At 39.3% G+C, this 12,450-nt stretch overlaps 1 protein-coding gene and 1 pseudogene across 7 annotated transcripts in view; one reads left to right on the top strand and one right to left on the bottom strand.

Annotated features, from left to right (window-relative positions):
• Window positions 1–12,450, top strand: part of COX18 (cytochrome c oxidase assembly factor COX18) — an 85,656-nt gene that overhangs the window by 2,638 nt on the left and 70,568 nt on the right. For 2 of the 6 annotated variants that reach the window (XR_013828276.1, XR_013828277.1), the window contains exons 3-6: window positions 761–924; window positions 1,832–1,953; window positions 3,527–3,634; window positions 8,122–11,689. Coding sequence is in view for 1 of the 6 variants with exons in the window: in XM_079921118.1 (XP_079777244.1) it covers window positions 761–924; window positions 1,832–1,953; window positions 3,527–3,634; window positions 8,122–8,295 (568 nt within the window). In the remaining 5 variants the exon portion in view is untranslated. Of the gene's footprint in view, window positions 1–760; window positions 925–1,831; window positions 1,954–3,526; window positions 3,635–8,121; window positions 12,095–12,450 lie in introns of those variants that run through there. The other 4 variants (XR_013828273.1, XR_013828274.1, XR_013828275.1 and 1 more) reach the window with 4 other exon arrangements.
• LOC307186220 (heterogeneous nuclear ribonucleoprotein A1-like) lies at window positions 3,705–8,263 on the bottom strand (annotated as a pseudogene). The gene has a single exon. The product of its transcript is annotated as a heterogeneous nuclear ribonucleoprotein A1-like (transcript).

Here is a 12,450-nt window from a genome sequence, read left to right as displayed (position 1 = left end):
GAGAGTAACTCTTCTAAAGAAGAGTAACAGGAAATAAAGTTGGAAAAGCAGGCAGAGGCTGAATTACAAAGAGCCTGCAATGTCTCCGTATACTGTCTTAATTCAGTACATTATAATTAGATTAAATTCAGCAAACCTATTGAAAACCAACCTTGTACAAAACATGCTGTGAGAGATTTAAAGATGAAGACCCAATACCATAGTATAGAAAGTGGGACTTAACAGAAATAACTAATATGGTTAATAGAGAAACAGAGTAGGAAAACCTTTATGAAAGAGTTGATTGAAGAGTGGAGACCATTTTGACGGGCCAAGAGCATACACAGTACAGAACCACATTGCAAGGTATATTCGGGGATCAAGTGATTGAGCTTGGCTGGAGTGGAGAGATGAGTAAAATGGGCTTTCACCTCTAGTATTTGTGATTTAAATTGTGGTCATACCATGTTAGTAGTGAAATTTCCCTCCTCAAAGCCTAGTTTGCCAGAGATCACCAGAATCAAAGACTGTAGTCTGACAGTGTCAAATTTATCAAATTGTTAATGTAATTTGCGTACATTGCTAAAGAACTTTGAATAAAAGGCTTTATTTGCCTTTTGTTTAGGCAGCCCCGTGGTATAGCTTACAACAACCAAAAATCCTGCATAAATCCTTTAGCCAGTAACCACAGCACGGGTGTGTTTGTGCTGTGGGGATGAAACACTGCTAGTAGTCAAATGACATTTTCTCCTTTCCCTTTTTCCCTCTTCCCTCAAACTAGGCTCACTTATCTAAAGACTATGCGGAGGCTTGTTTCAGAGCTGTATGTTCGGGATAACTGCCACCCTTTCAAAGCCACTGTGTTGGTCTGGATTCAGCTTCCAATGTGGATATTCGTGTCTGTTGCTCTCCGGAATTTTAGCACAGGGACAACACATTCAGAAGGTAGTTATTATTGAAGTCTGTTTCCCCCAAATAAGTTTTCTAACGTTGTCTTTGTACTCTTCTTTTTTTTTTTTGCGGTACACGGGCCTCTCACTGTTGGGGCCTCTCCCGTTGCGGAGCACAGGCTCCGGACGCGCAGGCTCAGTGGCCATGGCTCACGGGCCCAGCTGCTCTGTGGCATGTGAGATCTTCCCGGACCAGGGCACGAACCCGCGTCCCCTGCATCGGCAGGCAGACTCTCAACCACTGCGCCACCAGGGAAGCCCTGTCTTTGTACTCTTAAAAAAAAGAAAAAACCAAGCAAAAAATAAAAAACATCCATACTTCTCATAACTAGAATACACTTTTATCCTCTCCCTTACAAGGGTATAGAATTTAAAATATTAAGTGTAAAGCAAACTAGCTGTGTTGAGAAAACAAATCAATCTAGGAAGGACGTCACTAGTACTGCTTCTTGGAGGTCATGGTTATAATTCCATAATACGGTTTCCTGGCCAAGAATTTTTTCTATTAATAAATTTAAGAAGCCAGAAAAGCTTTCACAGTTATAAGTGTAAACATTAATTAAGAAAGGTTATAAAGTAAAGGGCTTGTTTTTTACTTTCATTTAAAGGCATTTCTAACCAGAAAGTAATCTAAATAGACTTGAAAGAAAGTCTAATTTTTTTAATTTTTTAAATTTAAGTCTGAAAAGATTACTGCTACATATCTTTATTGTCTCTACATCTATTTACTACAGAAAGCTTCTTGCCTCTTTCTCAGTACAGGAAGAACTAACTTATGTTGTGGAGTGAAAATAACCTGAATAAAAAGTGCAAATCTTTAGTGTGAGGAACACCTTATTGCAATTACTTCCCTCTGCTATTTTAGAAATTCTTTTGTTTTACTTATAAAAATGTTTCGGCAGGTTTTTCTGTTCAGGAGCAGTTAGCTACTGGTGGGGTCCTATGGTTTCCTGACCTCACTGCCCTGGATTCCACTTGGATTCTGCCTGTCTCCATTGGTGTCATCAACTTATTAATAGTGGAGGTCAGTGGTTTTAAATGAGATTTGCTTGCCATTTAAATCATTGGGGGTTTTGTTGCTGTTCTGACCTCAAATGTAAATTGTATTTGAGTTGGTGGTGATAGCTCTGAGCTAAAATTGAGACTCCTTAGTTTTGGTCGCTGATCAGCTGTTGATAAATTGTCTTAGGCCAGTTCCTTAACACCTCTGGGGATCAGAATGCTCATAATTAAGAGAGCTGAATTTGAACATTTCCAAAATGCCTTTTAGCTTTAAAATTATATGATTCTAATACAGACAGTTTTGTGATTTGCTTTTTGGTAAAGACAACAATTAAAATGCCTAATGAATCTGGTTTTCTTCCCACAATATATTGATGTGTTGTGTATATGTTTAATATGTCAATTTGTAGGTGGTCAGTACCTGACTGCCATTTTTAAGTTACACAACCTTAGAAAAGCCATAGAACTTCTTTATAAGATGGAATGGAGAAACATACATATAAAATATGACCCCTATTCCATAAAGAACTGTCCATAAGAACATAGACTCTTTGAGCTAGAAGAAACCTTAGAAAAGACCTAACTCAGTTGAGATTTCACAGACCTCATATCCACAGCTCTCTGTTTGGGAAATCTAATACACCCCTTATTTTTTCAGATGAGAAAAGTGAGGATGATACTCTGAGGTCTTGCGTGAAGTTTTCCTGAGGAAAGACTATGTGTAGTCTAAGTGTGTTAGCCTAAGAGCATCTACCACAGTGCTGTTAACATGGTTGGTAATTAGTGAATATTTCTTAGAAAGAAAGAATCGATAACACAGGGTCACAGTGAATAATGTCAGTCCTCTAGTCTTTCTTTTATTCCATCTAAAGACCCAGCATGCATAAGTTTAATAAAAGCCTGTTCTTACTTAACATTCACCATGTGCCAGGCACTATTGTAAGCAATGTACATGAATTAACTCATTTAATTCTTAAAATAATCGTGTGATGTCAGTGCTACTATTATCCCCATTTTAAGGTGCAGAAGGTAAGGCACAGAAAGGTTGAGTAACTTGTGCAAGGTCACATAACCACTGAATGCAGGGCTGCCTTGTGAATCTAGGTAGTTTGAGTGTAGAATCTGTGCTCGTAATCATTAAGTTATGCTGCCTCTTAAATAAGTAATTCATAAACCATAACTGCCTTTCCTAGCCTTGGTTCTTTTCTGTACTCCACGTAGCCAGGTCACAAACCTTTGAGATACCTGTTAAGTTCCTTCTTTATGCCAGGTCCTGTGTTTAGATGTTAAAAAACAAGGACAGTGATTCATACATAATACTTATCTTGAAGGGACTTCAGTTTTACAGACAATCTTTAAAAAACATTGACTTGTAAAAATTATGCTGTGATACTGTTTAGATGAATCTCTTTATTGCTGTTATTTAAAGTTCCATTTAAGAATTTTACATAAATTTATCAGTTTTATTTTAAATTTTTATTGCTTTTCTTAAAATATAGGTAGAGGCCAATCAAAAATCAGTTTGTATTTTAAAGCTTGTCTCATTTAATGTGCATTTCAATAATCAGCATATGTTATATATTCTACCCCTTCAGATTTTTGCTCTGCAAAAAGTTGGAATGTCTCGTTTCCAGACATATATAACGTACTTTGTTCGTGCATTATCGGTGTTGATGATTCCAATTGCAGCGACAGTACCTTCAGTGAGTAAGCACCAGTATTGCGTGAAGCATGTGCTAAATATAAATCTTCTGTTTCTAGCTTAGACTGGCTGAGATTCTGCCTCTTCTATTGAGCTTCCTCTGACTACTCAATCCCTTACTGGTTTCTGGGTTTCTGTAGTAACGAATCTACTGTCTCTATCACCAAGTGACATCTGAATATTTCTTGGGGGATTGGTTAATCTTCCTTTACGTGAATGTGTCTTAACCCTCCTATTAAACCAAACTCCTTTTCCTCTTTTTTTTTTCTTTTTTTTTTTAATCTTGCTAAGTACCTGATGCAGTACTATGAACATAGTATTTGCTCTGTTTGATTAACTGATATATTGAATTCCTTCTGTCTTCATAGACTGGTCCAAGGAGTTTTAGCACTGAAAAAAGAAACAAAACTTTGTGCTAGGTTTGTATGGGTTCATATGTAATATTGTTTAATCTCATAACAGTTTTATGAGATACATATACTTGTCCCTATTTATATGTAATTAAACTTTTATAGAAATAGAAAAAGAAATGTTATATTTGCAGTTATTTCATATTTTTAGCCTTTTGCTTCCATGGATACTTTAGTGCTAAGATGGGTAAAGCTATGTCAGGTATAGAGCTGTCTTAGCTCTGAGCCAACACATAGACTGTAAAGTAGTAGTCATTTGTTGCTGGTAGTTAGAGTTATATCATTTATATAAAAGTACTTTATAGGACTTGTCTTAGGAATCTGAAATAGTATGTTTTTATCGTAAAAAATGTGAATTAAATGTTTGTTTTTTTTAAGACATATTCATTCTGCATCATGATCAGACTGTTACATTTAGCAGTCAATAGCATGGGTGCAAAAAAAAAAAAAAGTCACAGTGAAAACCTTTGTTGGAATGCTTTACACTTTCCACAGAACAGAAACTGAAATAACCTGTTATACACTTAGTCACAAATACAGTCCTCGAGTTTTTTGGCCCATACACAGGAGTATTGTCTAAAACATGTCTTCTTTGTAGCATCTAGGCCCTGCCACCACTGTGCTTGGCTGAGTTCACAAATCTGTTGTACCCTGTAGCTTCCCTGTCACTTCTCTGGCTCTCCTCTCCTGCTAAGCTTTGTTTCCTGGCAGTAATCAAAACCTTCTGCCACTGCCATAGCTCCTGCTGCTGCTGGAACCACCACAGCCACCTTGGTTTTATCGTTTGACGAAGTATTGGCCTCCACCACCATAGAGGCGAGAACTTTTGCCTCCAAAGTTTCCTCCTTTCATCAGTCCAGAATTTGAAGATTGACTGTTGTAAATGCCAAAATCATTGTAGCTTCTGCCACCTCTGAAATTGCTTCCGTCATTACCAAATCCATTATAGCCATCCCCACTGCCACCATAGCCACCACCACCATGGCTGCCACCAAAGGCATCTCGACCACTGAAGTTTCCTCCACCACCAAAGTTGTCATTCCCACCAAAACCACCGCCACGACCACCACCAAAGTTTCCAGAACCACTTCGACCTCTTTGGCTGGATGAAGCACTAGCCATCTCTTGCTGAGATAGGGCTTTCCTTACTTCACAGTTGTGGCCATTCACAGTGTGGTGTTTCTGAATGACAGTCTTGTCTGTGGGGTCATGGTCACCAAAGGTTATGAAAAGTAAAGTCTCTCTTGTTGCTGCTTCCTTAGTTAGTCATGGTTTCAATCACTTCAGTTTTCCCATACTGTTCAGAATAATCTCTTAGGTGATGTTCTTCAGTGTCTTCTTTAATGCCACCAACAAAAATCTTTTTCACAGTTAAGTGGGCACCAGGTCTTTGAGAATCTTCTCTTGAGACAGCCCTCTTTCGTTCCCCAACTCTCCCATCCACCTTGTGTGGCCTTGCCTTCATGGCTGCATCCGCCTCCTCCACAGTGGCATACGTGACAAACCCGAAGCCTCTGGAGCGCTTGGTGTTTGGATCCCTCGTTACCACACAGTCTGTGAGCGTTCCCCTTTGTTGAAAATGGCTCCCCAGACTCTAATCGGTTGTTTCAAAGCTCAAAGCTCAAACCTCCGATGAAGAGCTTCTGCAGATGTTCGGGCTCTTTGGGAGACCCCGACTTACACATGATGGCAGTAGATGGGGGAGACTTCAATGACGCTTACTTGGCGGTGTCCATGGGCTCAATTAAATGTTAAATGTTTTTAAGCTGTCACTTAGACATAGTACCATCATTAATCCTGTGTAAAATAAGTTTCCTTGTTTCTAAAATAGACACCATAATGTCTGTGAGAATTAATGAAATGACAAGTGTCTATTATAGTACTTTTCATGTAATAATAATATTATTATAAAATACTCTGTAAAAACAGAACAATACAAACTCACTACATTTCTAAGGAGAAATAATACCTGTTATAACTGAGGAAACCCCCAGATCAAGTGAAATAGGAGCAGTAAAGTTGTAGTGAGAGGTTGGATTCAAAGTGAGTAACAGATCTGAAAAACAGTGTCCTTTTTTTTTTAAGCTTTTTTTTTTTTTTTTTTACTTATTTATTTTATCTTATTTATTTTAGTCTGTGTTGGGTCTTTGTTTCTGTGGGCGGGCTTTCTCTAGTTGCAGCGAGCGGGGGCTACTCTTCGTTGCGATGTGCAGACTTCTCATTGTGACTGCAGTGGCTTCTCTTGTTGTGGAGCATGGGCTGTAGGCGTGCGGGCTCAGTAGTTGTGGCTCGCGGGCTTAGTTGCTTCCCAGCATGTGGGATCTTCCCGGACCAGGGTTCGAACCCAGGTGCCCTGCACTGGCAGGTAGATTCTTAACCACTGCGCCACCAGGGAAGCCCTGAATAACAGTGTCTTAAGTACCCAAAAATCCATTCTCTCAAATACAGGAAATTCTGAATTAGGTAATTCAGTGTAGAGCTGATGGAGCATCCCTGTGAAGACTTGAGAAAGGCAGCCTGCTTCTGTCTCAGTGCTGCATCATCCACAGCCTGTAATGGTCTTGAAGGCCGCAGGATAGTCACGATGGCCACTGGAGCTTGTTACCTTGCGAGAATAGTAAAAAGGTTCCTCAAGCACAGTCAGCCCCTTTCAGGACCCTGGCCAGGTGCCCCACCAAACACTGAGCTTCCATCTTAAATATGTGACTGTACCTAACTGCAGAAGAGGTTGGGAAGGATAGTCTTCTTTTTCTTTTTTTTAGATGGCAGTATACCCTGCTGAAAATTAGTATTTTTCTTACTAAGGAAGAAGAATGATACTTAGTAGGCAGTTTTTAGTTTGACGTAGTTGAGGCTCAGGATACTGTTCGCTTCATGGATAAGTTTGATGATGATGGTAGTTAATATTTATTCAACATTAACATTGTACCAGGCCCTTTTTAAAATCATTTACATATATTAGTATACATATTTCTCCCAACAGTGCACTGAAGTAGGAGCTATTATAATCTCTACTTTACTGCTGAGGAAACTGAGGCACAGAGAGGTTAAGTAACTCATCAAGGTTACTCATCTTTTAAGTGGCAGAGTCTAACACACATCCAGGCAGTTTGGCTCTTACTCTTAACTACTGTGCTAACCTGCCTTTAAGGATGTATTGCTTACTGCCCTTAAAAACTTGCTCTGGAACAAATGCAAGTGCTTAATATGGGCGACATTACTGTGCTTACCACTCTACCTAAATTTTCTCATTTATTCCTCACAGCATCTCTTTGAGGTGGGTACAGTTCTGTCCCCATTTTATAGAAGAGAAAACTGAAACAAGAAAAATAATGTACCCAAAGTTAGATAAATAGATTTCAAACTCAGGCAGTTTGACTCCAGGACCTGGATTCAACCACCACGTGGTCTTGCCACTGGGGACTGATTACCTTCTGATGCCAAAGAAAGGTTTGGGAAAGATGTATGTATGTCTGTATGGGAATGTTTTGAGAGGCCGCAGAACTTAGTCTTTGACCTAAATAGTAAGTCTGAATGGTAGTAAAAAAGAAAGTTGAAGATAATGCTGAGCCTCTTTGTCTCAGGAAAAGGCAAAGATAATGCAGTCCTGACTACACTTAGAAACTGGTTGGTGGGAAAAATTTGGAAGATAGGTGACTGTATATAGGTCTAGGGGGGCTAAGTTTGCCATGATAAATGGCTGTGCCCCCAGTAGCGTACCTTCAATGTAGCAGCCTGTCAAGACTCTTGGTGGGGAAAAAGTATGCTTAACTGCCAGAGATGGAGGTGAGATCTCTCTTGGACCTCTGCTCAGGAGCTGTTCTCTGTCATCCACTTTCTGTCATGAATACCTCTCCTTTTTGTTTCTTTTTGCTTTTGAGTCTTCCTTTCAACTTTCTTACCTACCTATCTGATCCGTCACAGGTATCTAATAGCTACTGAAAGTCTTGGTCAGTCCTGGTGTACTTATATTTACAGAGATTGTAATTTTTTTTTTTATTGCCTACCTATTTCTAGACCTTGGTGTCCTTGGAGAAGGGAGAGATGCTAACTTTCATGTCCTTTCTTCTCTTTACAGTCGATTGTTCTCTACTGGTTATGCTCCAGCCTCATGGGCCTTTCACAGAACTTGCTGCTGCGTTCTCCTAGATTTCGCCAACTTTGTCGAATACCGTTGACCAAGTCAGATTCAGACACTCCTTATAAAGACCTCTTTGCTGCCTTTTACGCCAAGTTCATTTCAAGAAAATGATATACTTTCTAGTAATTTTGAAACAATTACAAGTTTCACTGTTAATGTATTTAGAAGATTTAGAAATTCAGATATGGTTTAATTTGCTTTTTAAAATCATGAGCTCTGTGAAGTACTGTGGATTAAGATATAATCCAGATATATTTGATAGTACTTAAAATCTTTTAAGTGCTAAAAACGTAGTATGTTCAGTTATATAAAAGTGGGATCAAAGTGTCGGGCCCTGTTTATAAAATTACAACTTGCGAGAGGTGCTAGAACTTTGGAAAACAGGACTAGAGAAGTTTTATAAAATAAAAGAATCCAGTGAAGTGATTTTTAAAATTTTGGGGGTGTGGAGGATCATAGACCCGGTTGATCATTTAATAAAGCCATGGTTTTCTCTTCAGAAAAGTCCTGGAACTCACAACATGGAGGCCTTTATTGACCCCCCTTCTGGTAATTCCTGGTTAATAAGTATTATTCTAATGGAACATACATTGATGATGAGTTAATGTGTGATTTTAAAATGAAAAGGACTTGAGATACATGCAGTGGAGTAGTCCACGCATGTAAGAAAGTACCTAATAGGGTAGGTAGTGTTGCTTCTCAACCTTGCTCTGAAGGAATACAAAAATTGTACATTTCCTTTCTTTGTAATTTAAGGAGTCTAGAATACAGAGCATAGAACTAAGTACTGCTAGAGCCCAAAGTAGAAAATCTTAAGCTAATCATATAGAATATGAAGGAACCCAATATCTCTGATAATCCTTTAAGAAAGTGAAAAACTGGTACTAGGGTCAAGGTTATGCTAATTGGGAGACTCCTTTAGACCTGTACACCTTGGTATGATAATGCATAACATTAAATTGGTCTGAGGATCTTAATATTACAAAATTCATAATTTCATAGCTTAGAAAAAAGGATCAAAGTAAATTTTAAAAGCTCAAAAGATCAGGATAGTATTTAGCAAGTTTTAAAAATAATGACTGAATACATGAAGTTACATTAGTTACACTATTACTAGAAATTAAATAGTAGGTGAAGAATCATCTCATTCAGCCAGAGAGCATGCATATGAACATTGTGTATTCAGTCATTAGAGAATATAGGTAGATCACATAATTGTGAAGTAAGCTTGTTGTGCAGAATTCTGGAGACAGAGCTGTTTGAGTCTTTCCTGTCATCTCAAAGTACAGTAGACCCTTCTGTCTTCCTAGCCCCAAAGCCACAACCATTAAGAGCTTCAAACTGTCAGCAGCTAGAATCCCAACAAACAGCTGAAACAGACTTCATTAGATAAGGACTAACATAGCCACAGATAGGGAATGATTCTGTGACTCTTGAACATATTAACTTGACTATAGTCGTTTGTGGAATACAGTTTCAAAGTAAAAGGAACTATTAGAAAACTTTGAACTTTATTTGGTAATTGTGTTGCTCTTGTTAATATTGCATTGCTGTTTTGGAACTCTTATTGTCAGGTAAAATATATAATGATGTTTACTGGTATATTTGTTTTCTGTGGATGCTGTTAACAAAATCTTTATGCTGCTTATGCACCAGGAGGAAGATGCTATTGAATGTATTTGATATTATAAGATATATCTCTTTCAAATTTTTCTTTTAAGAGATAGATTTAGGGATTGCCCCTGAGGTCCTACAAAAGAGGGTCCTCCCCACAGTTCTCCACCAGTATACTCAGAAAGCCTAGCCTTCATATCTGTTTCACCTAAGACCTTCCACAATCTCAGTTAAGAACTGATGAAATAAAATTCATCTTTTACGGCAAGATGAGAAAAGTTTAAACATAAATTTTTTCTTTGTCCCTTTGGGCCTCCTCCCTCCCCTTTAGCAGGTATTGTGCATCTGCATTAACCAGAGCTCTTTAGGAGATGACATTCCTTAATCTCATTAAGGGACACTGATTCTTAGGAGATAACCTTCCTTCTTGTAAGGGACCATGATGACTCATGACCCACTGTTTGCTTTGTACCTGTAGGTCTGGATTGTGTAAACTGTTAATAATATGTCGTATGACATAAACCCTTTGTCTCAAAAACGTACATAACTGTGCTTTGACCCCTAATTGGCAGAACGGTCCCCAGAGCTTTCTGAAAGTCTACCTCTCAGAGTATAATCCTCAAATTGGCTTGAAATTTTTGCATTTTTTTCCTTAAACTGTTGATGAATTTTTCTGTTGACAGAGCTGTACATAAAAGCACTTTGATCCTGGTTGATTCCTGTCCATAGGAACCACAAGGCCTGGCAGTTACCACAAAAAAAAGAAAAAAAAATACCAGCTGAGGAATGGCAGCAGAAGAGATTAAACCAAGAAAGCACTTTTACACAGAAGCCTTGCCTAGTTCTTAGAGCAGTAACTTTTGCTTTGCTGTAACTTGAACATGAGAGAGATCCGACACAACTGTCCCAAAGGAATATGTAACAAGAGAACCCTGTTCCCTTGTATTCTCACTGACTACCTTCTTGACTGCCCAGTTTTTACGTAAGTTTTGCAAGATAGTCTTACCTTTAATTGCCTAGGCCTACACTGCTGATTTTCTTCTGTAAAATGAGGACTTCCGGGTGTTTGAGAACAAAAACCTTGATGGAAAGACCTTAAAATCAAAATAAATGCTTTAAGAAAGCAGCCCGGCTTCCCTGGTGGCGCAGTGGTTAAGAATCCGCCTGCCAGTGCAGGGGACACGGGTTTGAGCCCTGGTCCGGGAAGATCCCACATGCTGCGGAGCAACTAAGCCTGTGCGCCACAACTTAGGGCCCGCGAGCCACAACTACTGAAGCCCGTGTGCCTAGAGCCCGTGCTCCACAACAAGAGAAGCCACCGCAATGAGAAGCCTGTGCACCGCAACGAACAGTAGCCCCCGCTCAACGCAGCTAGCGAAAGCCTGTGCGCAGCAACGAAGATCCAGTGCAGCCAAAAATAAATAAATAATTTTTTTTAAAAAAGCAGCCACTGCTAATGAGTTTTTCTGTCTAAGGCAACAAAAAAGAAATTTCTATCCTTGAAAGTTCCTGCTAGACTCCAGAGGGCCAAGAATTTCTTGAAAAAGAAACCTCTGGGGAAAATGCCCCATTTCTATCTTTTCTATTTTGAGAAAATTTTACGGTCATGCTCCTCTTCCTTTGTGTCCCTGATGTGGCAGTTATATTTGTTTTTCCTTAGTTGAGAAGGCAGCATTGTATTTAATTTAGCTTTGGTTTTTGTTTTCTGGCTAAATTGTAGCTCTCCGGGAAAGCTTAAAACTGGACTATGAAATATACCTAACTATATCCCTTTCATTGCAGCTGCATTTCTGCATGTTCCAACGGTAGTACAATTGATAATTTGAGGAATTTCTTCTAATTATAACCTCAAACTTCCTGGCTTTTCTGTGAGTGATGGATGCTTCTGAGGGTAAGGAGTATTAAAAATATGAATTCTGTATCTGAGAATTAACAGCTGCTTATTCCATGTTATTCATAATGTGTCCCATGTGTTGCTATAGGTAGGAAACTCTCCTTTTGTGGTTTCCTTATAGAAGCTTCAGTTGTGCTTATATGAGTTTTCAAATACAGATGTTCCATTTTGGGATGCAAGTGAAAACCAGAAATTCCCATTTAAAATTACAGTCACAACCAAGCAGAGATTTTAAAATGAAATATTTTCTTCCTTTAACTCTCACGTATCTACATCACAATGTGTTACTTTACTTTAAAATACAGTCAATCCTCATTCACAGTTTCATATTTGTGAATTCACCTACTCACTAAAATTTATTTGTAAAATGCTCATGATATTTTTTTTTTTTTTGCGGTACGCGGGCCTCTCACCGCTGTGGCCTCTCCCGTTGCCGGGCACAGGCTCCGAACGCGCAGGCTCAGCGGCCATGGCTCACGGGCCCAGCCGCTCCGCGGCGTGCGGGATCCTCCCGGACCGGGGCACGAACCCGTGCCCCCTGCATCGGCAGGCGGACTCCCAACCACTGCACCACCAGGGAAGCCCGCTTGTGATATTTTTGCTGTTACTAGCAGACATGTGGCTGCACGCTCAGAGCAGCAAAAAATTTGAGACCAGTGCACACATTCCCAGCAGCAGTCAAATCAAGTGACACTGCGTTTTGTTTCAGCTCTCATACTGTAAACGTGTCCTTCTTGTGGTCTATTTAGTGCCATGTT

The sequence above is a fragment of the Stenella coeruleoalba genome (assembly GCF_951394435.1).
Source record: "Stenella coeruleoalba genome assembly, chromosome: 4".
NCBI lineage: Eukaryota > Metazoa > Chordata > Mammalia > Artiodactyla > Delphinidae > Stenella > Stenella coeruleoalba.
This window is presented reverse-complemented; position numbering and strand designations above follow the sequence as displayed.